Here is a 27543-nt window from a genome sequence, read left to right as displayed (position 1 = left end):
GCGCTTGATGGTTTTTGCGACTGCACTTAAAAGAAACTTGAAATTTTCCGTATTGACTGACCTTCATATCATAAAGTAATGATGGACTGTTGTTTCTCTTTGCTTATTTGAGCTGTTCTTGCCATAATATGGACTTGGTCTTTTACCAAATAGGGCTATCTTCTGTATACCACCCCTACCTTGTCACAACACAACTGATTGGCTCAAACGCATTAAGAAGGAAAGAAATTCCACAAATTAACTTTTAACAAGGCACACCTGTTAATTGAAATGCATTCCAGATGACTGCCTCGTGAAGCTGGTTGAGAGAATGCCAAGAGTGTGCAAAGATGTCATCAAGGCAAAGGGTGGCTACTTTGAAGAATAGGGGTGGTGAAGAGATGATGTGGTGCAGGTGCGCTGGAGGTGATTAGGGTGCGTTGGGTTTCCATTCCGGTGTTGCCGAGGTGGTGCGCTCAGACCGGTGGCTCAGTAGACCGGCGAATCAGAGCGCCGGAGGGGAGCAACGGGAGGAGACGTGACAGTTTGGTATACCTCCACTGGTGTGCCATCCAGCCCTGGACTTAAAGGCTTTAATTGCATCAAGAAGTTCTTCCCCTGTAAGTTAGCCTTCACATGAGTCTTTCTGTACAGCTGTTAATTTTACATTATTAATAGAAAAAATCCATACAATTAGCTTCGGTTAGCGGAGCTGGAGGAGACTGAAACGAAAACATATGCTTAAAGTACTTTACTTCCTCTTTCAAAATATTGTTTGGTGAATCAAGTTTCAGTAAATTATTTTTGGTAGCATTTCTCTGTTGAAGAATAAAAAGGTATTTGCAGCATTTTCCCCCATATTCCATCCAGTTCACTTCATTTTTATAATATATTACGCTTGATCTTTCTTGAATAAGTTCCTCCATTTCTTTTTGTTTTTCCTCTAACTTATTCTGAGCCTCTATGGTACCCATAGTTACTGTCTGGCTGAAGAGTGATAAGTTCACAGAACTGACTCAATAGGAGAAGTTCAGACAACCACAGCATAAGATGCTTGCCTTGCTGAAGTCACACACACAGACAAACACAGACACACATGCACACACACACACACACTCCAGTAGATTCACACAGGACTGCCGAATTATCTTGTTCCCACACATGAATAAGGGAGGTTTAGCTAACCACAATACCACACTTCTTCCTAGCCTTACATGATCCTAGAGATACCATAACACTCTAGCTATCTCTCTAGATAAGTCTATCCATGTATCTGCCTATGTCTCTCTCTCCTCCCTTCTCCATGTATCTTCCCTCATCTCTCTTATGAGTTGGATGCAACAATCACCAAGGCTTTCCCACTGGCCACAGACGTCAGTTCAACGTCTAAATTAAAATTTGTTTGAGTTGTCAACTAGCATGAATTCAACGAGAAATCAACAACAAATGTTACCATGTCATTGGATTTAGGTTAAAAGTTGGGTGAAAAAAAGACGTAATGCCCTTATGTTGATGACAAATCCAATCAGTTTCCCACGTTGATTCAACATCATCACATTGATTTTGGGGGGTTGAAATGACGTGGAAACAACATTGATTCAATCAGTTTCTGCCCAGTAGGTTTATTACAGTACTACATGGCACTGACTCACTAGTACACAACATTTCACACCGACTTCCTTCCTCATCACCATCCAGCAGTAAAATTTGCAAAGATGTGTCAGTTCCTGTGTGCAACGAGCTGCTTTACTGCAAAAGGAGATGTAATGTGAGACAATTGTATCCTGTCTTGGTTCAATCATCTGAACCTGAAGCATGGCACAGCTACTGCTGCTGGGATCGCTGTGGGTTGTGATTTTCCTGGCCTCATCTGTCCCTAATATCGAGTCCTCGGAGTACAACCCATTTCCTGGCATCACCGACGAGAAGTTCATCGACGACTGTGTGAGGATACACAACGACAACCGGTCCTCTGTGAATCCACCAGCCAGCAATATGCTCTACATGGTAAGCAGAGGCAATGAGAGCATGCAACACTGTGGATTCTCACCTTAAAAACTCAGCAATACCATAATATAGCCAAGACTGGTTCCATGTAAATAATTCAGAATTGTCATGTTTTTGCAGTTGGAAAAGAAGTGACAATTAAGAATATGCAATACATTAATAGTGCTTCAATGCTTCCCAGAGCAAAAACAATGCTTATAAACATTGCCTTGTGAGCAGGCTATAGTTGAATAAGACAGGGTTCTACACTGTCCTTTTTTACAAGGAGCACGTGGACGCCTAAGTTGAAAAATGTAGGCGCACACAAAGAAATGTAAGACCACAATGAAACATTTGAGGTAAGGTAATAAAGCTAGAATCCTTAACTTTATCGAGGCGCACTGGTGCTCCTAAATTAAAATTCCAGGTCGCACAGCAAAAATATGTAGGCGCATAGGCAATTAAAATGGTCGTACTGTAGAGCCCTGTAAGACGATGTTAGAATGAAAGTAGGACAGGCCACTCAGATCCATAGAGGCGTGTAATCAGTTTCACATCATAGATACTGTCATTTTTTAGACACCCACTAATTTGGTTGTAATTTGTTTTCTCAAGACGTGGGATGAGGGCTTGGCCATCACTGCAAGGGCCTGGGCGAAACACTGTGATTTCCAGCACAATATCTACCTGAAAGAGGTCAGACGGGTCCACCCTGTCTTCTCCTCCGTGGGAGAGAACATCTGGGCAGGATACCCGCCCTCCACGTTCTCTGTCATGAGAGCCATGGATTTATGGGTCAAAGAAGTGAAAGATTACTCATACCAAAGCAATGAGTGTACACCAGGAAGAATGTGTGGCCACTACACACAGGTACGTGTCCTCTACTGTAAAACCATCAAAACCACAAAATGCAATTTGAGCGTTGGACCAGTAACCAAAAGGTTGCTAGTTCAAATCCCCGAGCCAACTAGGTGAAAAATCTATCGATCTGTCCTTGAGCAAGACACTTACAGTGGGGGAAAAAAGTATTTAATCAGCCACCAATTGTGCAAGTTCTCCCACTTAAAAAGATGAGAGAGGCCTGTAATTTTCATCATAGGTACACGTCAACTATGACAGACAAAATGAGAAAAGGAAATCCAGAAAATCACATTGTAGGATTTTTAATGAATTTATTTGCAAATTATGGTGGAAAAGTATTTGTTCAATAACAAAAGTTTCTCAATACTTTGTTATATACCCTTTGTTGGCAATGACACAGGTCAAACGTTTTCTGTAAGTCTTCACAAGGTTTTCACACACTGTTGCTGGTATTTTGGCCCATTCCTCCATGCAGATCTCCTCTAGAGCAGTGATGTTTTGGGGCTGTCGCTGGGCAACACGGACTTTCAACTCCCTCCAAAGATTTTCTATGGGGTTGAGATCTGGAGACTGGCTAGGCCACTCCAGGACCTTGAAATGCTTCTTACGAAGCCTCTCCTTCGTTTCCCGGGCGGTGTGTTTGGGATCATTGTCATGCTGAAAGACCCAGCCACGTTTCATCTTCAATGCCCTTGCTGATGGAAGGAGGTTTTCACTCAAAATCTCACGATACATGGCCCCATTCATTCTTTCCTTTACACGGATCAGTCGTCCTGGTCCCTTTGCAGAAAAACAGCCCCAAAGCATGATGTTTCCACCCCCATGCTTCACAGTAGGTATGGTGTTCTTTGGATGCAACTCAGCATTCTTTGTCCTCCAAACACGACGAGTTGAGTTTTTACCAAAAAGTTCTATTTTGGTTTCATCTGACCATATGACATTCTCCCAATCCTCTTCTGGATCATCCAAATGCACTCTAGCAAACTTCAGACGGGCCTGGACATGTACTGGCTTAAGCAGGGGGACACGTCTGGCACTGCAGGATTTGAGTCCCTGGCGGCGTAGTGTGTTACTGATGGTAGGCTTTGTTACTTTGGTCCCAGCTCTCTGCAGGTCATTCACTAGGTCCCCCACGTGTGGTTCTGGGATTTTTGCTCACCGTTCTTGTGATCATTTTGACCCCACGGGGTGAGATCTTGCGTGGAGCCCCAGATCGAGGGAGATTATCAGTGGTCTTGTATGTCTTCCATTTCCTAATAATTGCTCCCACAGTTGATTTCTTCAAACCAAGCTGCTTACCTATTACAGATTCAGTCTTCCCAGGCTGGTGCAGGTCTACAATTTTGTTTCTGGTGTCCTTTGACAGCTCTTTGGTCTTGGCCATAGTGGAGTTTGAAGTGTGACTGTTTGAGGTTGTGGACAGGTGTCTTTTATACTGATAACAAGTTCAAACAGGTGCCATTAATACAGGTAACGAGTGGAGGACAGAGGAGCCTCTTAAAGAAGAAGTTACAGGTCTGTGAGAGCCAGAAATCTTGCTTGTTTGTAGGTGACCAAATACTTATTTTCCACCATAATTTGCAATTATATTCATTAAAAATCCTACAATGTGATTTTCTGGAGAAAAAAAATCTCAATTTGTCAGTCATAGTTGACGTGTACCTATGATGAAAATTACAGGCCTCTCTCATCTTTTTAAGTGGGAGAACTTGCACAATTGGTGGCTGACTAAATACTTTTTTCCCCCACTGTAACCCTAATTGCCCCAGGGTCACCGTCAATAATGGCTGATCCCTGGCCATGACCCCACTCTCCAAGGGTTTCGCAGGGAGGGGATATGCAAAAAATACATTTACATTTCACACCACACAGGTTGCACAATTGTACATGTGTGAAACAGGACAAATATAAGACCCCCTATTTGACCTATTGTAAAAACAGTGCCGACTGCATGCTTGCTTGCATTCCCAGGTTGTATGGGCGACGAGCTACAAGGTTGGTTGCGCCGTCCAAATATGCCCGAATGGTGTCGACAGGACTTCGTTTTCTAATAAAGAGGGAGCCATTTTTGCTTGTAACTATGCCTAAGCGTAAGTCAGACTGAAAACACAGATATACATTCCACCCAAAAACTATCTTTGGGTATTTGTTTCATTAGTCCATTGTATATATAGTCCCAAAATATGTTGCATGTCAGCAAATTAAAGATATAACTTTCAAAATACAGAAATACAGCCAGTATGACACATTTGCATCATATGATTTTGCCTTTGCATCACAATGATGCAAAATGAATCATTTCTGGAACGCTTGAGGATCTTTGAAAGGTTATTGGAATTATGCAACCCTGCACATATTGCACAAAGTCTAAGATGCTCTGATTATAGAAATATGGACAAATCTTGGACAAATTAAAAGGATGAGCATTGCTTTCTCCAGGGGAAACGTGGTTGGGATTTTACCATACCAGAATGGGATGGAAGAATGCAGCTCTTGTGAGGGTGCAAACAACCAATGCCAGGCCAAGCTCTGCCGTAAGTCTCAGTCAGTTACCATTTCCCACACCCAATATACTAATAAGATGCAGGACAAACTTGTGTGATGGTCTGAATGTGAAGTTAAACATATTCCTTCACAACACCACCAATACTCTTTCCCTTGTACATGCTACATGTTCAACATATTCAACAACGCCCAATACTATTTTCCATTCATGACATAACAAAGCTGCCATATTGTCTTCTCTCTTTACAGACAATCCAAAACGAGATGAACAGAAAAGTATGTTTTCAATACGCAACCCTTCATTTCAATTATCTTCCTAAGCCACAATGGCAGCATGTGTTCTTTGTGACCTACAGTAGCCTTTTCTTTTCTCACCTGTGTACAGGTTACAGATGGACTCCCGACTGGGACCCCGCCCTGGCCACCTGGGACCCCACCCTGGCCACCTGGGACCCCACCCTGGCCACCTGGGACCCCACCCTGGCCACCTGGGACCCCACCCTGGCCACCTGTGGCCCCTCCTGCATGGCCATATTGGCCATCCGACCCCTGGCCCTCCTCCTCACCTTTGTCGCCGCATTTGGAGTACACAGATTGTACCCAAGCTTATTTTTTTACGAATAGCTCAGCTGTTTAGATGATTGATTGTCCTGCATTGACGTTGTCATTGATGGCATTCCTTTCTCAATGTGGTCCTGTCTTTTTAAAATTGCCGCAGAGCCTCAAACCAAATTCCCATTGTGGTACAATAACGTGAACTACTACTAATACTAAAATGTATATGCTGCTTTTGCTGCTTCCATTAATGTCTTAAAGGGAAAGTTTACCCCAAAATGTAACCAAATCTTTATTTTCTGACCTCAAGGAGTTACGCAGCAGTCTTTAATACAAACTCTACGGCCCTCTGAAGTAAACAATGCATTAAATAAGAGCATGAAAAATAGGTCTTAAATAGCTCACACACTTCAATTCAATTTATATTATGACAATCTGTGTTTCTGTTAAGTTAAAGATTTGAAAATAACGGTTTCCCCAAAAAAATTGTCTCGCATTCATGTTTGGCTTGACAATGAGCAATAGTGTTGGCAAAAGCACAAACAAATCTAGGTCAAGGCTCACCAACCACTGACAGCAGAACTCCTAATAACACAACAGCTTATGTGCTTGTGAAAGTTGAAGAGCGGTGTCTAAAATCATCTCATTTAGCCTAAACAGGAAAATCACTCCTACAAATACAGAATGAGTTGATCATATACTTGTTTTATTGAGTCTTTAGAAGTAGCAGCACCAAATGACAAAGAATGTCACAGTTCTCCTAAACATCACAATGCTATTTCACTGTTCAGCAGTCCTCTAGGCCCATTTCTGCTACACCTGACGCCTGTAGCTGCACACAACAATGTTAATTTAATCATGAACTAAAACTTTCAATGCCTAAACAACCACCTTTTCTCAAACCCTGCAGGTATATAGCTTAATACCTTGTTAATGATTTATAATAAGTCTTTAATAGTATGCATGTTATTTTCAACGGACTCAAAATGTATTTAGTCAGGATCGCATAGCATTATGAGACATTACAAGTCTTACAATGCATTAACTGAATCATAAGCCATTATACTTGCAGGCTTCATAAAAGTAAAGTGTTTACGGCAAATATTAACATGGACAGGTGTTGGCTGAAAGCAGTACAAGTAGTTCTGAGGAATAGGACAAGAGGAGGAATCTGTGGCGTTAGGATAAACCAAGTGAATCACATTCTGTGCACGTCTTAGAAACTGTCGCTAAGTGATATTGAAGAATGGGCCTCGGTCACAGGAAAACTAGGCAACACTCAGAAGCATTGGATCTCACATATAGGGTTACACCTTCACTCTATACTCTCTCCTCTACTGCTGACAGAAGCATTCAATATTCATTTAATCATCGAAACTATGAGGAAGGTTCATCTCTGTGAGGAATTGGGGATATTCTATTAATATCACAAAGAAATCTTTAGCCAAACCGATGTTCTGACAAACCGGACATCCTTAACGCCAGTAATCTGCATGCCCCGTTTGAATGCAGTAATAGTAAATATCGTCCATTGGTCAAGCCTTTCCAAGGTTAGCCCTTCTTCTTCTTGCCACTGGCGGGTGTGGTCTGTGGGACAGGGTTAACTGAGGGGGCTCCTAGCTTCTTGGTCTTGGCTTTCCTTACCTTAGCCTTGATGGCCTCAACGTCGATTTTGGCTTCTGAGGGAGCTAGAAAAAAACATGGTAAAATAAAAATGAATATATTAAACAGCTAGGAGTGACTGTGGAAGTATGTTGTCAGACAATGCTTCATTTAACCAGATGAGTCAGTTAATGATGATAATAATTTACTACATTTGTAAAGCGCATTTCATTATACAAGAATAATCTCAAAGTGCATGAAATCAAATAAAATAGAAAATAAAATACTGGGACAGTAAAAGCGTTTTGTCCTACTTTTGGCTCAATACTCCAAAAGTTTGGATTTGAAATCAAACAATAATAATAATAATATAATAATATGCCATTTAGCAGACGCTTTTATCCAAAGCGACTTACAGTCATGCGTGCATACATTTTTTTTTTTTTTGTGTATGGGTGGTCCCGGGGTTCGAACCCACTACCTTGGCGTTACAAGCGCCGTGCTCTACCAGCTGAGCTACAGAGGAACAATGACTATACTTAGGGTTAAGTGCCTTATACATAGTCCCCCCATTTTAGAGGACCAAAAGTATTGGGACAAAATCACTTATGTTTGTATTAAAGTAATAAAGAGTTAAACATTTGGTCTCATATTTCTAGCACGCAATGACTACATTAAGCTTGTGACTCTACAAACTTGATGCATTTGCTGTTTGTTTTGGTTGTGTTTCAGATTTTGTGCTCAATAGAAATTAATGGTAAACCATATATTGTGTTATTTTAGTCACTTTTATTGTAAATCAGATTTGAATATGTTTCTAAACACTTCTACATGAATCTGGATGCTACCATGATTACGGATAATCCTGAATGAATCGTAAATAATGATGCGTGAGAAAGTTAGACACACAAATATCAAAATGAAACAATACGTTATTTACCATTAATTATTATTATTGGGCACAAAATAATCTGAAACACAACCAAAACAAACAGCAAATGCATCCAACAAATGTGTAGAGTCACAAGCTTGATGTGGTCATTGCGTGCTAGGAATATAGGACCAAATACTTACCCTTTTACTACACACACTACCGTTCAAAAGTTTGGGGTCACTTAGAAAAGTCCTTGTTTTCGAAAGAAAAGCAATTTTTTTGTCCATTAAAATAACATCAAATTGATCAGAAATACAGGGTAGACATTGTTAATGTTGTAAATGGCTATTGTAGCTGGAAATGGCTGATATTTAATGGAATATCTACATAGGCCCATTATCAGCAACCATCAGTCCTGTGTTCCAATGGCACGTTGTGTTTGCTAATCCAAGTTTATCATTTTAAAATGCTAATTGATCATTAGAAAACCCTTTTGCAATTATTTTAGCACAGCTGAAAACTGTTGTGCTGATTAAAGAAGCAATACAACTGGCCTTCTTGAGACTAGTTGAGTATCTGGAGCATCAGCAATTATGGGTTCGATTACAGGCTCAAAATGTCCAGAAACAAATAAATGTCTTCTGAAACTCGGCAGTCTATTCTTGTTCTGAGAAATGAAGGCTATTCCATGCGAGAAATTGCCAAGAAACTGAAGATCTCGTACAACGCTGTGTACTACTCCCTTCACAGAACAGCGCAAACTGTCTCTAACCAGAATAGAAAGAGGAGTGGGAGGCCCCAGTGCACAACTGAGCAAGAGGACAAATACATTAGAGTGTCTAGTTTGAGAAACAGACGCCTCACAGGTCCTCAACTGGCAGCTTCATTAAATAGTACCCGCAAAACACCAGTCTCAAAGTCAACAGTGAAGAGGCGACTCCGGGATGCTGACCTTCTAGGCAGAGTTGCAAAGAAAAAGCCATATCTCAGACTGCCCATCTTAATCTTTTCTTTTTACTGGCCAGTCTGAGATACGGCTTTTTCTTTGCAAACTTTTGAACGGTAGTGTAATACATTTTCTCCCCTAAAATGGGGGGACTATGTACAAAGAGTTCTGTAATTTCTAAAACGGTTCACCCGATATGGATGAAAATACCCTCAAATTAAAGCTGACAGTCTGCACTTTAACCTCATCGTGATTGTTTGAGGCAAAACAATAAAAAACGCTTCACTGTCCAAATAATTACAGAGGGCAATAACCATATCATGAAAGCAACAAAGTCTAGGAGGAAGGGTAGGCCAGCTGATAAAGATGAGTCTTAAGGCCTGTTTGAAAGCCCCAACAGTGTCTGGAAGGGAGTTCCAAAAGCGTGTTGAGTGGAAGGAAAAGGCGCGGTCGCCTCATTGTGCGGACTGGTGTGGGGCATGAAGCAGTTTGGCAGAGTGCGGACTGGTGTGGGGCATGAAGCAGTTTGGCAGAGTGCGGACTGGTGTGGGCGGCTGGTAGCTTAGTGGGTAAGAGCGTTGTGCCAGTAACCGAAAGGTCGCTGGTTCTAATCCCCGAGCCGACTAGGTGAAAAATCAGTCGATGTGCCCTTGAGCAAGGCACTTAACCCTAATTGCTCCTGTAAGTCGCTCTGGGTAAGATCGTCTGCTAAAATGTAAATGGGTATGAAGCAGTTTGGCAGAGTGTGGACTGGTGTGGGGTATGAAGCAGTTTGGCAGAGAGCGGACTGGTGTGGGGTATGAAGAAGTTTGTCAGAGTGCGGACTGGTGTGGGGTATGAAGCAGTTTGCCGGAATGCGGACTGGTGTGGGGTATGAAGCAGTTTGCCGGAATGCGGACTGGTGTGGGGTATGAAGCAGTTTGGCAGAGTGCGGACTGGTGTGGGGTATGAAGCAGTTTGGCAGAGTGCGGACTGGTGTGGGGTATGAAGCAGTTTGGCAGAGTGCGGAAAGGTTCATAGGTGGAGAGAAGATAGTTAAGAACATAAATATTACAATGATTCACTGTACCTTTGTTGGTCTTCCTCATAACAGGTTTCTCCTTAGGAGGAATAAAGGCTCTGTTTCGCTCCTCTTGCCTCTTGGTCAACGCCTCGGCTTGTTTCACCTTGGAAACAGATACAATCAGACATAGGACAAATGGATTTGACACATTAAATCCTGTTATGAGTCTTTGAAGGTAATTCGTTTCTCATGCAATGCTATGCAAATAGTTAATGGTGCATAGCTGTCAAGTGATGGTTGCGACACCTCAGGACGAAGCTGTGTCAAGTGATCCCCATGGTTACAACCCCCCAGGGTGAAGCTGTGATTACCTTTATCGCTTCCATCTTCTTCCTCTTCTTAACGCTCTCTCGAAGGAAGAACTCTCCCGTTGCCAGTTCCTTGTCAATCTAGACAACAACCAAACACAAAAAAACAGTGACTCCTGATAAAATAAATGTGTGAGTAAGACAGTGAGACTATTAGTCAATAACTAGAGAGACTGAGAGATGTGTTCAATGCAAACAGTGGATTTATTAAACAATAGGTTTATATTTTAATAAATTAATGCAACAGGTTTAAATCAGTAGATTACTGGAAGGTGGTTATGGGTTTGTTATTTATAGGTTTAGTGAATTTAATGATACGTGGAGTTATCTGATGTGTTCTGAGGGGGGAGTTTCTTGTTTTTGTTTTTTTCCCAGGATTGAGGGAAATCCCCTACAGTATATGTTAAGGGACAGTAGGAGACAACGTATCATTTTTTTTTTTAAATAGATGCCTGGAATAAAATATCACTGCTTACTTATATGAAGTAAGGGATTATATTGGCAAATGAGTGAAATATGACATTAAGAAGGGTGACAGGAACAATAGAAGGGGAGACAGATTTTCCTATGGTGTTGATCAAATAATTGATAATGGATCATTTGAGATGAGATCACATGGAGCAGATTTAGGGTTCAATAATCATTGTAAGATTTAAAGAGGATATGATCTGAAGGGTAATCAATTAAACAATCATTGTATACTCGAGGAATTTTGAGTGGTTTTATGGATTAATTATGAGGAATTAGATTGATACAAACAATTATTGATGAGTTAGGACTGGGGATATCTGTATCATGTTTTGTGTGTACTTACCATCTTTAGATTACTGATGGTAATTGAAGGTTAACTAAATGTATAATTCCTCTTCCAGGAGAAAGAGATTAGCTTATCTCATTGGAATGTTGCCCAGGGCTAGGGGGAGCAGTCTAGTGGAGTTAGGCAGTATTAAGGTCGTAAAAGTGAGCTACCAAATTAAGTGGGGACTGGCTATTTTTGGTTGTTTTTCAATTGGGTTTTTCAAATAAAAAACAACACACCTAGTATGATGTTTATAAAGGGTTGTTATTTTGATTCTAGGGGGTTTTCAACAGGTCAAAGGTGATAAGTCTTAAAGGAGCACACACAGTGAATTTTATGGAGTTTTTCGGTTTTGACTGAGTTTAGGGTATACATGATTTCTTATGAGAATAAATGTCATGAGGACTTAATGAACACTTGGGATAAGTAACATTTATGAAATATTTAGAATGATGGTCATGTTTAGTATACTATGGGATCGAACAGTTCGTTGAATAATTTCAATTGCCTCTGAACTCTGTTTTGACTTTCTGGTGTTAATTAATCATCCACACTGGTAATTCTAAAAGGCATGAGAGGAGGACTTTAAGATAGTTTATTTTACCAAGTTGAGGGGAATTTATAGTACTGTGAAAAGTGTGAAGATTATGATTTGAACCATAAAATAACAGAAGAGAGAGAGCTTTCCCTGAATGAAGGATACCTGTTGCTAGTAAATTGTATTAATCTTGGATTACTTTTACGGGATAGAAGTAAATTGAGGTATTATCAAATGTTGTCATTTAAATTTCATTTTTATTATGCTTTAATAAACAACAAGTTGGTATTTGAAACTAAATTAATGCAATGAGCTGCAGTAATCAGAGGAAGGCACAATCTAATGCGAAACAGCTATTACCTAGATCATTTATTTAGTAATGAGATCAGGAAGATAGGAGCAATAAAGAAGCAAGGGACAGTCTCAAAAATAAATAAGGGATGGCAATTGGATGGTAAATTACCAATATTACCTAAGTGATTGTTTAGGTAAGTGGTAATATTGACACATGGGCAGTGACATGTGTAAAAAGGAGGGATGGATGGTAGAGCAGATTAGACAACACTGTTGCATATGGGATGACTAATTATATTTAACAAATATATATATATAAAAAATAAAATAAACTTTTGTTCAAGATGTGTTATGTGTGCTCAAAATAATCACCAGGGCAGACAAAGGGCACCTCAGGGTGAGTATCCTCTGGCTAAGTACCCTTTCCAGCAATTGGAAATTGATTTTATAGAGTTATCACGGAGTGAAGGGAAGAAATTTAGAGTAACCCCAGATAAAGATGGGTTATCCCCCTTTGAGAAAGTGTTTGGAAGACCTTACAGAATGCCACAGTTGGCAGGACCAGACAGGCAGACATATAACTAGAGAATACACTAGCAGAACACATGAGAAAATTGTTCGTTAACCGTATGTCTAAGAATTTGTGCCCCACAGGTGAACTAAAGGAGAAGGTGACCCACTCTATCTAACCAGGTGACTGGGTGTGGATCCAATCCTTAAAGAAGAAAAACTGGAAGCAGCCCCGTTGGGAAGGTTCATATCAGGTCCTGTTGGTGACGGCCTTCGCTGTAAGAATTGCGGAAAGATTCACCTGGGTGCATGTCACACACTGTAAAAAGGTAAACCCAGCTACACCTGACGAACAAACACAGAGTTAGGAGAAAGAACCGATCACCACTAGGGCTCGGGGGTTGGCTCCTTAACGAAGATTCCCTTACCCTGTCTGATCATCCCTGTGTGAGTTCGATAGAAGGTAAAGCAATGGGTTGGCCTCTGGCGTCTGACATGTTCTCAGGGCGAGGGTGGGGATTCACAGGTCTCCTGACGGTAGGTAGCTGTCTGATTGTGGGGGCCATATTCCTAACACACTCAAACCCTCCTGATACGCCAGTAGTAGTAGTTAACCTAACACAAGTTGATAAAATAATACCTGAGCACAGTCTACGAAGACATAGGAGACAGCTAGACGTAGGGAAAGGGGAAGTACTAGGGACTGTAGGGAAGGACATCACCTTTGAGGTCTTTGCGGACCAGTTGGGGACTACTGGCTGGTAGTATCGTAAAGGATGGGAGAGATACAGTGGGGAAAAAAAGTATTTAGTCAGCCACCAATTGTGCAAGTTCTCCCACTTAAAAAGATGAGAGGCCTGTAATTTATATCATAGGTACACGTCAACTATGACAGACAAAATGAGAAAAAAAATTAGGATTTTTAATGAATTTATTTGCAAATTATGGTGGAAAATAAGTATTTGGTCAATAACAAAAGTTTCTCAATACTTTGTTATATACCCTTTGTTGGCAATGACACAGGTCAAACGTTTTCTGTAAGTCTTCACAAGGTTTTCACACACTGTTGCTGGTATTTTGGCCCATTCCTCCATGCAGATCTCCTCTAGAGCAGTGATGTTTTGGGGCTGTCACTGGGCAACACGGACTTTCAACTCCCTCCAAAGATTTTCTATGGGGTTGAGATCTGGAGACTGGCTAGGCCACTCCAGGACCTTGAAATGCTTCTTACGAAGCCACTCCTTCATTGCCCGGGCGGTGTGTTTGGGATCATTGTCATGCTGAAAGACCCAGCCACGTTTCATCTTCAATGCCCTTGCTGATGGAAGGAGGTTTTCACTCAAAATCTCACGATACATGGCCCCATTCATTCTTTCCTTTACACGGATCAGTCGTCCTGGTACCTTTGCAGAAAAACAGCCCCAAAGCATGATGTTTCCACCCCCATGCTTCACAGTAGGTATGGTGTTCTTTGGATGCAACTCAGCATTCTTTGTCCTCCAAACACGACGAGTTGAGTTTTTACCAAAAAGTTCTATTTTGGTTTCATCTGACCATATGACATTCTCCCAATCCTCTTCTGGATCATCCAAATGCACTCTAGCAAACTTCAGACGGGCCTGGACATGTACTGGCTTAAGCAGGGGGACACGTCTGGCACTGCAGGATTTGAGTCCCTGGCGGCGTAGTGTGTTACTGATGGTAGGCTTTGTTACTTTGGTCCCAGCTCTCTGCAGGTCATTCACTAGGTCCCCCCGTGTGGTTCTGGGATTTTTGCTCACCGTTCTTGTGATCATTTTGACCCCATGGGGTGAGATCTTGCGTGGAGCCCCAGATCGAGGGAGATTATCAGTGGTCTTGTATGTCTTCCATTTCCTAATAATTGCTCCCACAGTTGATTTCTTCAAACCAAGCTGCTTACCTATTGCAGATTCAGTCTTCCCAGCCTGGTGCAGGTCTACAATTGTGTTTCTGGTGTCCTTTGACAGCTCTTTGGTCTTGGCCATAGTGGAGTTTGGAGTGTGACTGTTTGAGGTTGTGGACAGGTGTCTTTTATACTGATAACAAGTTCAAACAGGTGCCATTAATACAGGTAACGAGTGGAGGACAGAGGAGCCTCTTAAAGAAGTTGTTACAGGTCTGTGAGAGCCAGAAATCTTGCTTGTTTGTAGGTGACCAAATACTTATTTTCCACCATAATTTGCAAATAAATTCATTAAAAATCCTACAATGTGATTTTCTTTCCTCAATTTGTCTGTCATAGTTGACGTGTACCTATGATGAAAATTACAGGCCTCTCTCATCTTTTTAAGTGGGAGAACTTGCACAATTGGTGGCTGACTAAATACTTTTTTTCCCCACTGTATGTATGTCACCATGTACATCCTGGGACCATGTAGTTGCTCATACCGAGCGGGGGAATATGTCAATCTCCATACACAGTTTAAGGACAGGTGGAGTATTGTGAAAGTAGGGAATGACCAGAAATGGCAGTGCGACCCATATAAGGGTAGGTACTGTCTGAAAGTCCGAATCACGCTAAAACAGGTTACAGACCTGACAAGTGAGATATCCTCTACAACTGGGGCACCCTATAGAGTAAACCTCTCTGAGGGAGGTATTGAGACCGGGGCTGTGGTGAAGATAGTGCAAACTATAGACCTGAAGGAAGTAGTACAGGTGGAGACGGGGTATAGGGATCCTAACCTGTGGTTGGAATGGATTGAGTATACGGCAAGAACTATGTCTAAAGAGGACTGTTATGCCTGTGGGACAGCCAAACCAAGGTTAACAACTACTCCGTTCCTGTTGACGGGCTTTAACTCTCCGTCAGGTTTATCCTGCATGATTAAATTGTTCAATACTCAAGGAGTATTGTAGTAACTTGCACTATCTGTATCCCCCGATAACAAAGTCACCCCGACCTAGGTTGTCTCCGTTTGAAGTCTCAGGGGATTCTTATTATTATTTTTCTAGGACTAATAAGATAGGATACTGGGTAGGGCATCTTAGCTCCTGCTCCCACACAGAGAATGTCACAACTAAAGAGACCATGACTAATCTCTCCTCTTTGTTGCAGCCAGAGGATTTTAGGAACCAAAACCAGGCCCGTGCTGACATCTGGTGGTTGTGTGGTGACAGATTGTGGCCTCACCTACATACGCAAAACAATCAAATGTGTCAGAGACTGGTGAGTTGACACGTAGAAAGCGGGACCTCCTCCCGGGATCCTTTAATGAAAGGATATATATTGATGGGATAGGAGTACCTCAAGGGGTTCCAGAAGAATTCAAAGCTAGGAATCAGATCGCAGCTGGGTTTGAATCAAGTATTTTCTGGTGGTCAACAATTAATAAAAACGTAGATTGGATAAATTATATTTACTATAACCAGCAAAGATTTATAAACCACACTCGTGATGCAATAAAGGGATTGGCTGAGCAGACAGCGTCAACTAGCTTAATGGCATGGCAGAATAGAATAGCTTTAGATATGCTTTTGGCTGAGCGGGGCGGAGTTTGTGTTCTGTTTGGATCTATGTGCTGTACTTTCATCCCCAACAATACAGCACCGGACGGGTCTGTGACCAAAGCGCTTCAGGGACTCAACACGCTCAAAGAACTGGCTGAGAACACTGGTATTGATAGCTACCTAAACGGTTGGTTTGATAACATATTTGGTAAATGGAAAACTATTGTTGTTACTATTCTGGGTACAGCTATAGCTTCTATGGGTATACTTGTTCTTTGTGGATGTTGTCTTATTCCCTGTGTCCGAGGGTTGGTGAGCAAGGTGATGGAGAAGGCGGTTTCCCAACAGATGGTGAGATACGGCCCAATCCCGGACTCCGACCTATGAATGAAGGATATGACCTACCAGGCTTGGTGGAGGATGACAACGATTCAGATAGTTTGAGACTGGATGAAACTTTTCTTAGTTCTAATGTGTGAAGGTTGCAGTGAAAATCTAACGAAGAGCTGTGATTGGATGTTAACCTAGAACTATAAATCTCTAGTTTAAAAGTTATTGTAATGATTTTTGTGCATGAAAGTCTTGTTTTAAGTATGATGTACTAATTAATCAATATTGCAGGATGTGATGAAGCAAATGTTCTTCACTATAGGCTTAGACTGTTGTTTCCAGATAGTGGGTAAACAGGTTAGGTACCATTGCTAAAGAGTAACATTACGCTTTTAATCATGGGGTAACCCTCACGAACCTGTATTGAATGAGACAATGTTTTTATATGCAAATCAACTGGTATGCCTTGTTGTGTGTTTCATTTTATATAGAATGTAGTTTAAATGTGTGGGTGTAATTTAGTCAAAGGGTGGATTGTTAAAAGAAATGTGTGAGTAAGATATGACTAAAATGTTACACCCTCAGTTAAACGAATAACATATGGTAAGAACAGTGTGATAAGAACAGTGTGTGTGTGTGTGACATGATGGTCAGGAGAGCAGTTTTCCAGTGGAAAACTACAGCCCGCCTAAAGAGGGGAGGGATTCTCTGACGTGTGCATATAAAAATATTGTACGACCATTTTGTTTTAGAACGTTCTCAATGAATAATGCCTGATGATTGTATGCTGGGCTGCTTGGTCTGATTATTAGAGATTTACAACCTCTGGGATACAGACTGAGTAATAAGTTCATTTTTGAAACATTGGGATAGAAATTCACGTAACAACTCCACAAACATGGGTTTGAACAAGCCTAGTGATAGGTTAAGTGATGGGTGGGATATATCAAGTAGTGACCGACCAAGTCCTGTGTTGATGTTAGGCTTTATGGGTGTTGTATGTTATAGTACAAGGATGGGCAAACTACATTCAATCTGGCCCGCAGGAGGTTTGAGTAAAAAATTAAAAAGATTAGGAAATTATTAAATTGTAACTCCAGGTCACTCTTGAATGTCTAAAACTAAATAGAAAGTATGTAGAAATTATAATGGACATATATATATATATATATATATATATATATACACACCTCCGCTGAATTTTGTAATCCCAATGTGGCCAAAGTTACTGCCCACCCATTATAGTATGTGGAAGGAAGAAGAACCATCAATGTCCTTCTGTGTTGTTATCTTACAAATGAATGAAGAATTATATTATTATTTTTTGGTGCTGTGCTTGCACTATGTACGTAATGTTTGATGTTCCGTCTACATGAAGGTTTGTATACTGGGCTAGCATGCTGTATGACACAGGAACAGATACAAATGTAGTAGGGGTGTAACGATTTGTTTTAACAACGATTCGATTTGTATCACGATTCGTGGTTGTCGATACGATTCAAGGACGATATTGGTTCATTTAGAACGATACGATCCGAAACGATTCAGTGACTTGAAATCGATTCAGTAACCTTTTAGCCAAAAATTCAACCAGTGTGACTGAAATAAATACCTGGATACTGGACAGTGCAGGTGAAGTTTCCTAGATTCCTGTTTCTTGTAAGGACCGCAATGGTGGCTTGATAATTTCTCGCTCGTCGGCTTCTCCTCTGTCGTACGCCATGCTATGTTTTGTTGTCTTTGCGCCTTTGCGCTGCTGCTGGCGCGGGGCGATGACGTCACGGATAGGCAGACTGAATCGAGTAATGTTTAAAGCCTTTATCATTAAAAGTGCTAAGAAAAAACATCCATATAAAGTCTGACGTGCTTAAATCCAATGGGTTATTTCCTAGTATCGATACAATCGATTTATTACATTTTAAAACGATGTTAGATTGATATATGTTGTCCAAAAGGCCAACTCGCCGAGCACAGATCGATGTAGTTGGATCATACGAATATAAATCGATACATCGATGTAGTAGATGGATCGTTACACCCCTAAAATGTAGTCATTATCATTGTAGTCATCATGGCCTGCGGTGGCGGTTCTGACCCACTAACCTGGCTCTCAGGCTGCTGTGGGGGGAGGCGGTTCTGACCCACTAACCTGGCTGTCAGGCTGCTGTGGGGGGAGGCGGTTCTGACCCACTAACCTGGCTGTCAGGCTGATGTGGGGGGAGGCGGTTCTGACCCACTAACCTGGCTCTCAGGCTGCTGCAGGGTGTGGTGGTTCTGACCCACTAACCTGGCTGTCAGGCTGCTGCGGGGGGAAAGGAGTGTACTCCTTCTTTGTCGTCTTATTCTTAGGCTCCTTGCGCTTGGTCAGGTTCTTGTGGCGGAAGTTGGGCAGGAAGCGCTCCCAGCTCTGCAGCCGCAGCTCGGGGTCCTTGGACAGCTCGCGCTTGATCATGAGCGTCTGCGGTCGCCCCCAACCGAATGGTCGCCAGAGTCAAGAGGGTGAAACGTGTTGGAAGGGTTAACTTGGATTATTGAAACAGAGGGCAGTTGATGTCATACTCCTGCTGGTAACTACATGGCAAAGCACCAGAAAGGATGCAGTAGTTGAAGCCAATTGCTTCAATAAAAGGGGCAATCTGCAATAGCTACATCCATTTTTGTAATATTAAATTAACTATATATACACACATCCATTGATTTGTGAAAAGTATAATTTATGCCTTTAGTTGAAATGTCGTACCCCATCAGAACCCAAAATATAAGATTGTTTTATGACATTGTTTGTAAACAATGCCATTGTAAACAAACACTGTGTAGCCTCAAAACTATTTAAACTATAATGTTGATATCTTGGAAAAGTCCTTGCATCCATAGCTCTGTCTATGAATTTGAGTGGTTACATTTCTCAAAGGCCCATCACTCAGCCTTTTACCAAAAGAGAGGCGGGGGCCCTGTTTTGTTATTGTTTCAACTAAGGATTGCCCCTTTAAGTCCATTGCGCCAGAGCATTAAAAGGAGCAACACCTCACATTTTAGTAATTTAGATTTCTTCTTTAACTGCTAAGAAACGCCTAAAATAGCTAAGTACTGGTTCTTTCCTGACAATATTTTAAAAAAACATCCGCTGCATGGACAACTAAAAAGGTTTGCATTGCTAATATTTTGGCTTTTGTTGACAACCTCGTGTACGAGAGCAAATCGTAATAAAGGAAGTTGTAAACACAACTGGCCAGACTAAGTTGGTCTAGAGCATGTTGTTTTCAGCTGTGAAGGAACTTCAAACTACCCCTTTTGGTATCATAGTAAGTTCATGTCTCATCTATTCTAAAGGACTTGGTGACATCCTGTGGTTTCAACAAAAAACCCACATCCTCTTACATAGAACACAGTGTTGGTTACTTTAAGTTTATCAGGAACCATATAGACCACCTTTACGGGGCACTGGTTTCCCCCTCTCATTGGATGTGGAGGAGAAAGGTGTCAATTACCTTGATGTTGTAGATGGGGTGGATGTTCTTCATGGTATCCAACACCACTTTTCTTACCTACGTAAGGAAAGAACAGATTTTAGGAGATAATAATTGAGTCCCTCTGAGAAACAGAGAGCACAGAAAAAATACAATTGTTGCTCACTCCAGGTAAGTTGACTGAGAACACATTCTTATTTACAGCAATGACCTGGGGAATAGTTACAGGGGAGAGGAATGAGCCAATTGGAAGCTGGGGATGAATAAGTGGCCATGATGGTATGAGGGCCAGATTGGGAATTTAGCCAGGACACCGGGGTTAACACCCTTACTCTATGACAGGGTTCTTCAATTCCAGTCCTGGAGGGCCGAAACACTTCTGTTTTTTTCTACCTGGTAGTTAATTGCACTCACCTGGTGTCCCAGGTCTGAATTAGCCCCTGATTAGAAGGAGAGGATGAAAAACAGAGGTGTTACGGCCCTCCAGAACCGGAATTGAAGAACCCTGCTCTATGATAAGTGCCATGGGATCTTTAGTGACCACAGAGAGTCAGGACACCCGTTTCACGTCCCATCCGAAATACATTTACATTTAAGTCATTTAGCAGACGCTCTTATCCAGAGCGACTTACAGTTAGTGAGTGCATACATTATTTTTTTATTTTTCATACTGGCCCCCCGTGGGAATCGAACCCACAACCCTGGCGTTGCAAACGCCATGCTTTACCATCTGAGCTACATCCCTGCCGGCCATTCCCTCCCCTACCCTGGACGACGCTGGGCCAATTGTGCGCCGTCCCGTGGGTCTCCCGGTCGCGGCCGGCTACGACAGAGCCTGGATTCGAACCAGGATCTCTAGTGACACAGCTAGCACTGCGATGCAGAGCCTTAGACCACTGCGCCACTCGGGAGGCCCCACACAGGGCAGTGTCAATCACTGCCCTGGGGCACTGGGATATTTTTCTTGTAGGACAGAGGACAGTGCCTCCTACTGGCCCTCCAACTTCCAACAGCATCTGGTCTCCCATCCTGGGACATACCAGGATCAACCCTGCTTAGCTTCCGAGGCAATAGTGATAGTATGCATCTGAAAGGGATTTATTTATTTATTACCATCAATTGCAAAATTAGTGCGGCCTAATCTCCCTAAGGAGTGGTAGGCCTAAGTAAATTCGCTAAATGATTTTTTGTAATTACAGAAAATGGCCACCTGATGAATTCAACAGGCTTATTTCAGTGGTTCCAGTGCATGGTTAAGGGAGAGAGCAGGGCTGTGCTCAGTAGGGAGAAAGCATTTTGAAACGGATTGAAATGGAGAGGTACTACCTAAAAACTTGTTTTTGCGATACAAAATGTTTCGCTATGGTGTACCCTACTGAACATGTCCCTGATGGAGGAAATCAGCGCTCACCTCTTTGAGGCCGTTGAAGGGTCCCAGGGCTGACACAGTGTTCCCCTGCACCATGACGTAGCAGTTGGTGAGCAGCTCCAACGCCTGAGGGGGAAACAGGTTAGACAAATGCCTGTAAGAGGGTGGTTGAATGTGTTCCATGCAGAGCAATCTCCATCTGCTCACACTCCACACCTTAACACACACCATGACTGCTGCTACTGCCACCACTACTACTACGACTGCTGACAGTACTACTACTCTGCTGACAGTACTACTACTACTACTGCTGACACTATGACAGTACTACTACGACTGCTGACAGTACTACTACTACTACTACTACGACTGCTGACACTATGACAGTACTACTACGACTGCTGACAGTACTACTACTACGACTGCTGACAGTACTACTACTACTGCTGACACTATGACTGCTGACAGTACTAATACTACTACTACTACTACTACGACTGCTGACAGTACTACTACTGCTGATAGTACTACAAACAGAACACATGCACTAACTCTTCGCACCTTAGAACACACACACAGTTGAAGTCGGAAGTTTACATACACCTTAGCCAAATACATTTAAACTCAGTTTTTCACAATTCCTGACATTTAATCCTACTAAAAATCCCTGTCTTAGGTCAGTTAGGATCACCACTTTATTTTAAGAATGTGAAATGTCAGAATAATAGTAGAGAGAATGATTTCTTTCAGCTTTTATTTCTTTCATCACATTCCCAGTGGGTCAGAAGTTTACATACACTCAATTAGAATTTGGTAGCATTGCCTTTAAATTGTTTAACTCGGGTCAAACGTTTCGGGTAGCCTTCCACAAGCTTCCCACAATAAGTAGGGTGAATTTTGGCCCATTCCTCCTGACAGAGCTGGTGTAATTGAGTCAGGTTTGTAGGCCTCCTTGCTCGCACACGCCTTTTCAGTTCTGCCCACACATTTCCTATAGGATTGAGGTCAGGGCTTTGTGATGGCCACTCCAATACCTTGACTTTGTTGTCCTCAAGCCATTTTGCCACAACTTTGGAAGTAGGTTTGGGGGCATTGTCCATTTGGAAGACCCATTTGCGACCAAGCTTTAACTTCCTGACGGAGGTCTTGAGATGTTGCTTCAATATATCCACAATTTTCCTTCCTCATGATGCCATCTATTTTGTGAAGTGCACCAGTCCCTCCTGCAGCAAAGCACCCCCACAGCATGATGCTGCCACCCCCGTGCTTCACGGTTGGGATGGTGTTCTTCGGCTTGCAAGCCACCCCGTTTTTCCTCCAAACATAAAGATGGTCATTATGGCCAAACAGTTATATTTTTGTTTCATCAGACCAGAGGACATTTCTCCAAAAAGTACGATCTTTGTCCCCATGTGTAGTTGCAAACCGTAGTCTGGCTTTTTTATGGCGGTTTTGGAGCAGTGGCTTCTTCCTTGCTGAGCGGCCTTTCAGGTTATATCGATATGGGACTCGTTTTACTGTGTATATAGATACTTTTGTACCTGTTTCCTCCAGCATCTTCACAAGGTCCTTTGCTGTTGTTCTGGGATTGATTTGCACTTTTCGCACCAAAGTTGATTCATCTCTAGGAGACAGAACGCGTCTCCTTCCTGAGCGGTATGACGGCTGCGTGGTCCCATGGTGTTTATACTTGCTTACTATTGTTTGTACAGCTCAACGTGGTACCTTCAGGCGTTTGGAAATTGCTCCCATGGATGAACCAGACACGTGGAGGTATACAATTTTTTTCCGGAGGTCTTGGCGGATTTCTTTTGATTTTCCCATGATGTCAAGCAAAGAGGCACTGAGTTTGAATGTAGGCCTTGAAATACATCCACAGGTACACCTCCAATTGACTCAAATGATGTCAATTAGCCTATCAGAAGCTTCTAATGCCATGACATCAGCTGTTTAAAGGCACAGTCAACTTAGTGTATGTAAACTTCTGATCCACTGGAATTGTGATAGTGAATTATAAGTGAAATAATCTGTCTGTAAACAATTGTTGGAAAAATTACTTGTGTCATGCACAAAGTAGATGTCCCAACCGACTTGCCAAAACAATAGTTTGTTCACAAGAAATGTGTGGAGTGGTTAAAAAACGACTTTTAATGACTCCAACCTAAGTGTATGTAAACTTCCGACTTCAACTGTACTTGCTGCTACCAGACTCTTATTTACAGTACTATTACCGCACCATTAAAACACTTGCCCCCCAATCCCCCCTTTCTCTGATACATGTGGAAATATTGGACTAGAAATTGTGCCTTCCTGTATTATACTGATGCTAAAAAAGTAAGTATATTCTACTGAGTCATTTACTTTATGTTAGTATTCTTATCTTTGATATTTATTCATTATTGTTGTTGCGTTGTCGAGAAGGAACCTGCAAGTAAGAATTTCGTTGGACGGTGTATACCATGTGTATCCTGTACATACGACTAATTACATTTGAAACTTCTTACTGTATGCAAAGTCATTTCATGCTCCCCCTATCCCCCATACAAGTGTAAATATACCTACTTTGAATAAGTGCTTTTACATTTTTTTTGCTAATTTTATACCAGCTATTTACTGTTATGGACAGTGTTCTTAATGTATTTTTCTTCTACTTGTTTTAATTGAATATTTTTGTTGTTGTCGCACTGTTGAGAGGAGAGCTTGCAAGTAAGAATTGTATTGTATACACATTGTGTACCCTGTGCATATGACAAATAAACTTTGATTTGATTAGCTGACTGATTCTGAAATGTTGGGCTGAATTAACACTATGCTTCCACCTAGTGATGCTAACCTCTAATGTATCCATTTGAACGCTCTCTGTGGCTGCATGGTTGAACAACACACGCACCTTGAGTGTAGATCCTTTAGGTCCGATGAGTCTCTGCCTCCTCTTCACAAACCGTTCTCTGTTTCTGACCAGCGTGCCAATTTTGATGATGTCACACGCCATGTCATCCTCCAAAATACGCACTGCCTAAAGGCGGAAGACAGAAGAAAATACATCAACCAAATCAATATACTTGTACTGGTTTTTTTTAAGTGTAGAGTTGTTACTATTCTCCACGCTCTATCAAGATAATTGTTGGAAGTTCAACTATGAATTGATTAACAAGAGAGCATGCCTACTTGCTCAAATGGCACACTTCTGGCCAACAGCTTGATGAGGTCCCGTGCCCTTACAACGGCATATGGGTCAAAGGTCTTTTTGGTGGTGCAAACCGTGATGCTGCCCTCGATCAAATCCAGGGTGGCCTTGATGTGCTGTGGAGGGAGAAAAGCAGAACATTAACATTCTGGACATTTTAAAGACCATGTGCCTGAATCTAGGAGAGGATCATTGATCCTACCATGGCTACATACTGTAGCTCTGTCTATGCATTTGAGTGGCTACATTTCTCCAGTCACGTCCCTCAGTGTTTAACCAAAACCGTGGCAGGGTGTCCGCTTTGTTATTATTTCAACTACATATTTCCCCTTTCATTGGATGAACTTACTGAATCGCCTAGTGCTTTTTGGACCAGTGGCCAGCATTCTTTCAGGTACGCCTCTCTGTATTTGGGAAAGAGAGTGGCGAAACTGCTCTCCTCCAATAGACCTTTGGGGTTGTCATCTTTCGTGAATGCTGGCTCCTTCCATCCATCGGGAACAGTGAAGAGTTGAGATTCATCCACTGAAAATACAAGATTAGAAGCTGGGATATTGCACGGCTAACGTTATAACTAGCTACCTAACTAGGTAAATTAGCCACATTGCATGCACTTTTTCCCCAAAAGTTGCAACGTTTTCCCATACAACAAACGTTCTTTCCCTAAGAACAAATTAGTAGCGGTCTTTAAGCAGTGCTGATACTAGCACCATCAGCATGAGGCCGGGCGCGAGCTACCCAAATCAAGGGATATCAGGTTTCTGCTCAGATTCATTATCCAGAAACGCGGACTATTAATAAGAAAGAATGACATTTGTTTCCGATACTAGACAATATCGTTGTAATACCTTGGTTTGTATTCTTTTTCGACTTCTTCCCCGACTGCGTTTCACTCACGCTTTCTTCGTTCGTGGAGGACGCCATTTTTGTTGTGCCGGAAAAACAGACCGGAACTGCGTAGTTTAGAACTGAGGGTTGCGTTCAAAATTGCAGAGTTCCATTACGTGCTAAGAGCGTTCTTAATACTGTATATTCCAATGGGTAAGAGTATTTTATATTTACGTTTTAGTCATTTAGCAGACGCTCTTATCCAGAGCGACTTACAGTTAGTGAGTGCATACATATTTTTTTTCCATACTGGTCCCCCGTGGGAAACCAACCCACAACCCTGGCGATAACACCCCTATCACTACATTATATTAAATCACTACATTATATAAATTACACCAATTTATGACAATGCATTTCATATTCACATGGTACAGGTGGTTTGGTTGTGTTAAGTTGCGTCAATTCAAATCTGGTATTGGGAACAAAAGAGGTCAACACGACTTCTAAGATATACTAGTATTTTAATTAATGCAAACACTTCAATGGTAAATATGATGTTCGTATATACGGGTCCACTGAAATACCACGCAGGGCCTCAGAGAACTGATCCATTGTTCTAAGTTCTTCTCCAAATACTCTGACAGAGATAGTTCCCGCTCCCTGCTGGCCAATCAGAGTAGAGACTGAGCGTGGTTTAGACTTACTCAGCCTATCGTTAGCGCACAGGCTGGTCCCAGCCCCTTGGCGCTTCACTGTTGCCAGGTGTTTAGTTGTTTTGCAACTTCGGATATAGTCTGTTCCTCTCCACTGTAGCAGAACACATGTCCTTGAGCGCGGTTTAACAAAGAGGCAGTGTGTATGTGTCTGTGAGAATCACAAGTCTGTCTCACCCTACTCCCTAACATTCCTCACATGAATCACAGCTTGTTATGTTAAACAATTTATATCAGTACAGTACAAACCTATTATGTTTAATCATTAATGCATTCTTTCTAAGCTAGGCATCACATCTAGTTATAAGAAAATAGACCCCCACAATCCCCCTTTTTACACCCACTGGGTGTGAACCCAAAACAAGAAAACCCAAAATAAGAAATTTCAGGGAAATTCAGGAATCCCCCTATTGACACCCTCTAGGGTGTCACTCATTAAAATACAATACAAACAAAAATAATCACACTTTTATTAATAGGCAATAATGATAATAAAAAAGCCTTCAGTCCTTCCATCTACACCCAACTTGTACTAGGTTGGCTACCAGCCACCCAGGAACTTCAAACCTTCACATAAGGAAAGACAAACATTCACAATGGTTAACTTGATTAATAAAGCATAAATCACAGGATTAATAGAACACAAAACACAAGATTAATAAAACATAAAAAACAAAGATTAATACATTTTGGCCCCCTTTAGACACCCTCTAGGGTGTCACTCCACCACCTCACCAATAGCAAACCAAGGATCATCCTTTGTCAACCCCATCTCAGTGTCTGCATCTCCTTCTTGAGCCCCTAGGAGGGGCATCATACCAGCCGTATGCACGACATCTGTACCAGACTTTCTCAGACAAGGAATTACACAGGCAGTACAGCACATTAATATTAGAAACACAACTACTAGGGTCAGAAATCCAGTAACCACCACAACAGAGTACCCACCAAACCAATCACCCAACCAGGAGAATAGTCAGTTTCCCTCCATTCCAGCCATGCTCTTCATTTCAGCTGATAGTTTATCTAAACCAACTAGTCAGGACTGGTATTGTTATGGATAAATGTACAACAATGGCTTAACATTCTATAGACACCACCCCTTTCTGCCTGATCTAGAGCCAACCTCTTTTTACTAAGTCATAAGAGTGAGATGGCAGATAATTGTTCAAAAGATCCCTTCTGTTGCATCCCTAGTCCAGCCAATAAATCGTTGTTGGTCGTAATAGATATAATTAATCCAATTCACAATTTTGTTTATTGTCACCCACCAAAAGAACGTGGTAGTAAACCCTTCCCCTAATTGTTTCATAGCTCGGTATCCATCCGATACCCCCCTTGTTAGCCCAATCGCA

The 27543-nt window shown here is 41.8% G+C and overlaps 1 protein-coding gene and 1 pseudogene across 1 annotated transcript; one reads left to right on the top strand and one right to left on the bottom strand.

The window, feature by feature from the left end:
* Positions 1–1746: 1746 nt before the first annotated feature.
* On the top strand, positions 1747–7075 carry LOC121543369 (annotated as a pseudogene).
* On the bottom strand, positions 6572–25589 carry LOC121543368 (KRR1 small subunit processome component homolog). Its single transcript, XM_041853181.1, has 10 exons — positions 25493–25589; positions 24994–25169; positions 24626–24760; positions 24348–24473; positions 21500–21583; positions 20110–20166; positions 18909–19079; positions 10683–10760; positions 10378–10474; positions 6572–7574 (listed from the first exon to the last, which is right to left on the bottom strand). Exons 1-10 carry the CDS (start codon positions 25566–25568, stop codon positions 7438–7440), a joined length of 1137 nt encoding a protein of 378 aa, XP_041709115.1. The 5' UTR covers positions 25569–25589; the 3' UTR covers positions 6572–7437.
* Positions 25590–27543: the final 1954 nt, after the last annotated feature.

Source organism: Coregonus clupeaformis, chromosome 28 (genome assembly GCF_020615455.1).
Source record: "Coregonus clupeaformis isolate EN_2021a chromosome 28, ASM2061545v1, whole genome shotgun sequence".
Lineage (NCBI taxonomy): Eukaryota > Metazoa > Chordata > Actinopteri > Salmoniformes > Salmonidae > Coregonus > Coregonus clupeaformis.
Note: the sequence above shows the minus strand (reverse complement) of the source record. Positions and strands in the feature narration are given on the sequence as shown.